The sequence below is a fragment of the Amphibalanus amphitrite genome, unplaced genomic scaffold (assembly GCF_019059575.1).
Source record: "Amphibalanus amphitrite isolate SeventyFive unplaced genomic scaffold, NRLGWU_Aamphi_draft 000908F_arrow, whole genome shotgun sequence".
In the NCBI taxonomy this organism is placed as follows: Eukaryota; Metazoa; Arthropoda; class Thecostraca; order Balanomorpha; family Balanidae; genus Amphibalanus; species Amphibalanus amphitrite.
The window spans coordinates 70,395-74,097 of record NW_024882402.1 but is presented as its reverse complement, the minus strand read 5'-3'; the positions used below and the strand labels follow the sequence as shown (position 1 = coordinate 74,097).

The window sequence follows — 3,703 nt, the reverse complement described above, 5'->3', positions numbered from 1 at the left end:
TCGCGTCTCTTTTTGGGCTGACATTTTATTTCTCCTACACGTCTCTCGGAGGATTGCAGGTCTCATGCCTGGGATGTGAGTATATATGTTGAGACCCTAACAAACCTGAGTTCGGACCACTGAATCCCAGTGTGTTTTGATGACTGTAATATGCACCAAGGCAGAAAATGTGCATAACTGAATTTGTGGAGGGCTTTAGTTTCCATAGTTTTACCAGGGAGCCATGATTTAATCGCTGTGGCGTCCCTAGACCCAAGGGAAAACAACCATCGCGTAAAAATGGAATCAGTGGGGATGGACCAATATATTATTCTCAAACAACGTTCATCAGAAGTAGCGCTTGTCTCTGCCCGACCATTTAGCGACGCTGTCGGAAGATGCCGGATGAACAGTTCAACAGTCGCAGCTGCAGTTCAAAAACCCAGCAACTGGGGACCCAGAACAGAAACGAGCCGTTCTTGATACGGGCGCCATGAAAAACATGTGAATCAAACGATCACCGTTCTAATCCCAGGCGATCATTTGCCTGCGCGTTCCAACCTCCCTGACCCAGCAGATGTTGCCTACCCCTCCCCTAGTGTCTCACAACTGAAGATTTAGCTCGTCTGCCAGCGAGTCCATTTTCCTCTCGGTGCGCGCATTGGTCTTCTTCCGCTTCTTCATCATGGTCTTGTAGGCCTTCTTGGTGAGTACCTGCTGCTCGGCGGGTCGCTCAGATTCGTCCGTCTCCGAGGACTTCCGCTTCTTGCCCTTCTTCTTGGCGCCGAGGTCCACCTGAGGAAGGGACAGATGATGGTTATGTTATAAACGAGTGATGCCGTTTTTAATAGCGCCATGAGCGAATGCTTGAGAGGGACAAAAACCGGGTCTGGCATTAGATGCCCAGCAAGTTCTGCCACCGACCGTTGGATAAAATGTGAGGTTGATAGTAAATAGCCAAATGCGCAACACAAGTTTAGCGTACAATGGGGAATTTTAGTATGCTATTTGTTTTCTATGCTACACTTCAAAACCGTGCGCAAAAACACTAAAGATTTTGTCAACATGGTGAAATCGAAAGACTCTCGGTGAATACGAGCTTGAATGAGTCAGACTTTAAATCACCTCGATTCGATACCCGATACCCAAGAACAACATTTACCTCAAACTCAGCTCGACTCACCTTCAGGTTTTCCGCCGGCTCGGCCGTCTCCATCTCCGCCTCTTCCTCCTCCTCGTCTTCAGCGGGCGCCAGCGGCACGGTCTGCGAGGCACGCGGCGCCTCCACCGCCTCCATCTCCTTATCAGCTTCCTCTGTGACCGCATCCAGATCAAACTCGGCCGCGAACTGCGCCACGATGGCCGCGTTCTCGGTCGTGGCGGCGGCAGCAGGTGGCTGTGTGTAGTACTTGATCCGGCCCGTGTTCCAGTCTTGGAGCACCAGCCGCGCGGCCGCGGCAGCGTCCGGCACACCACCCTTCTTCAGACGGCCCTGCCGCCGCGCCAGCAGAAGCAGGAACTCAGCCGTGGTGGTGAACGTCGGCAGCTTATAGTGCATCATCAGCTGTCGGCGATCGGCACGTCGCAGAATCGCCTCCACGGGCAGCGCCGGGTCGTCGAGCTGCTCGATCTTGAAGGCGTTCCGCAGCGCGGCGGCAGCATCACCCTGCTCGGCGCTGAGTAGCACCAGGCCGGGGGAGTCCAGCAGACGGACGCGCGAGTCCAGCTGCACCTCCTGGACGCCGCGGGTCACCCCGGGCGTGGCGCCCACGCCGCACGCGCGGCTCCGCTTCAGACTGTTGATGACACTGCTCTTACCGACGTTGGGCAGACCGACCACGCCGACCGAGATCCCGGTGCTGATTCCGCGGTTACGGCAGTAGTTGCCGAGCAGTTTGAGAAGAGGTGCGGCGCCGAGGCAGCGCTGCGATTGTAGCAGCGCCTCCGGGCAGCTGAGAGCGTCCAGAGAGCTCTGACTGAGGTTTCCCCGCTGCTGCTGCGTGCTGGCTTTGAAGGCCACCGTCGGAAACTCGCCACGAAGGTACCTGGTCGGCGAGAGAGGGGTCATTAATATAAGCAAGCATGAAGCTGTAAGATGAGAGGACATTAGTGAAGCACAGAGAGTGTGAGGAAAAATGAAAGATCAGTGAAACACTGAGGGAAGGTAGGCTAGAACTGAGAAGCTGAGGGAAGAAATAAAGCATGCCATCTATGACAGTAGCATGGCAAGACTGATTTTCAGTTATGTTTGGCAAATGAGCAGACATCATAACACAATTCACACAAGGAGGGACACACAATCGAATCTTTAGCTGTGAAAATATGCATATCAATGAACACAATATCAACAGACTATCAACATGTGCATGGAACTATTATATTCCATGGATCTTTGTATCAATAGCATTGCAGAATCATTTCATGACCTTCATACTTACTTCACCCATGCAGTGAGGTTTTCCCTGGGTACCAGATCAGCCTTGTTCAGCAGCAAGACCAGCCGCTTGGAACTGCCTGCTGCGAGAACAGTCTGTTCCAGCTCCTTGCTGCGAGAGCCCAAGGGGTCCCGGGCGTCCAGCACCTCGATCACCACATCTGCAGCCTCCACAACCTGGAAAGGATCGGTTCAAACATTTAATTCACAAACTTTTGAAATATTTACCAAAAATGGGACTTGGTAGCAATATATTTTTGTAATAATCTTTAAGTCATGCAATGTTCTATTTGGCTGAAATAGTAATTTGATGTCAGACACAATGAACATCTGATCAAACTTATTACCTAATAAAATAAATGATATTGATAAAGAACACAAAGGCATGTAAAGAGCATGCATTCTTTTGATCCCTCTAAAAATTAAGAAAATTATGAATCTCAGATAATTAACAGCACTTAAGAGATAGGCAGGTAGGTAGGTACTAGGTACTTAGTTACTTGAAAGCAACTCAAAATGACTGACCTTCCTAAACTCCTTATAAAATGCTTTTGCAGAGTTATCTGTTGAGTCATTTGCCTTTGCCATATTTTCATATTCTTCATTTCTAGTTTGTACTGCTGAAACCAACTCATTTAGGGAATTTGAGCTGGAAGCATTGTCTTTGGCTATCCTCTCGGCTTTGAGCGCTTCCCTCTTCTTTTCACGCTCTTCTTGAATCCTCTGCTTTTCTGCTTGAGCCTCCTCAATTATCTTTTCTTTAAAAGGTGCAAGATTAGGCACTCCTGGATCCTTCTTCTTTCCTTTCTTTGGGTTTTTCTTTGCCTCCTTTTTCACTTTCCTATTGTGCTCCTTGACCTTTTTGGCAATTTTATAGCGCATCCGCGCCGACACCCGCTTGCTCTGCTTCTTTGAAAACTTGTTGGTAACCATTTTGCTACTCTTTAGACCCGATAGTTGTTAGAGGAAATAAAATGTAATCTAAAAACGTCCCGCTGGACGGGATACGCGGCCACCCCCACGCCGCTCCCGATGTAAAAGGACCGTGCGCACAAAACCCAAACAACACACATGCGTCCTTTTGTCACAGGTGCGGCAGAATTGACCTTCAAATAAGAGTTCTTGATATGCGCTACGGCTACTAAATTAAGATCAACGCATTGTTATGCTCTGATTATTTGAATCAGGGCTGCGGAGTCGGAGTCGGAGTCGGAGTCGGTCGGAGTCGACAGTTGTGACCGGAGTCGGAGTCGGAGTCGGAGTCGATTTTAGAAACCCGAGCCGGAGTCG

At 49.8% G+C, this 3,703-nt stretch overlaps 1 protein-coding gene across 1 annotated transcript; it reads right to left on the bottom strand.

The window, feature by feature from the left end:
- Window positions 1-285: 285 nt before the first annotated feature.
- On the bottom strand, window positions 286-3,618 carry LOC122367924 (guanine nucleotide-binding protein-like 3 homolog). The gene is made up of 4 exons (XM_043341457.1): window positions 2,939-3,618; window positions 2,418-2,590; window positions 1,163-2,024; window positions 286-774 (listed from the first exon to the last, which is right to left on the bottom strand). The coding sequence occupies exons 1-4, from the start codon at window positions 3,344-3,346 to the stop codon at window positions 583-585; spliced, it is 1,635 nt and encodes a 544-aa protein (XP_043197392.1). The 5' UTR covers window positions 3,347-3,618; the 3' UTR covers window positions 286-582.
- Between the last annotated feature and the right edge of the window lie 85 nt (window positions 3,619-3,703).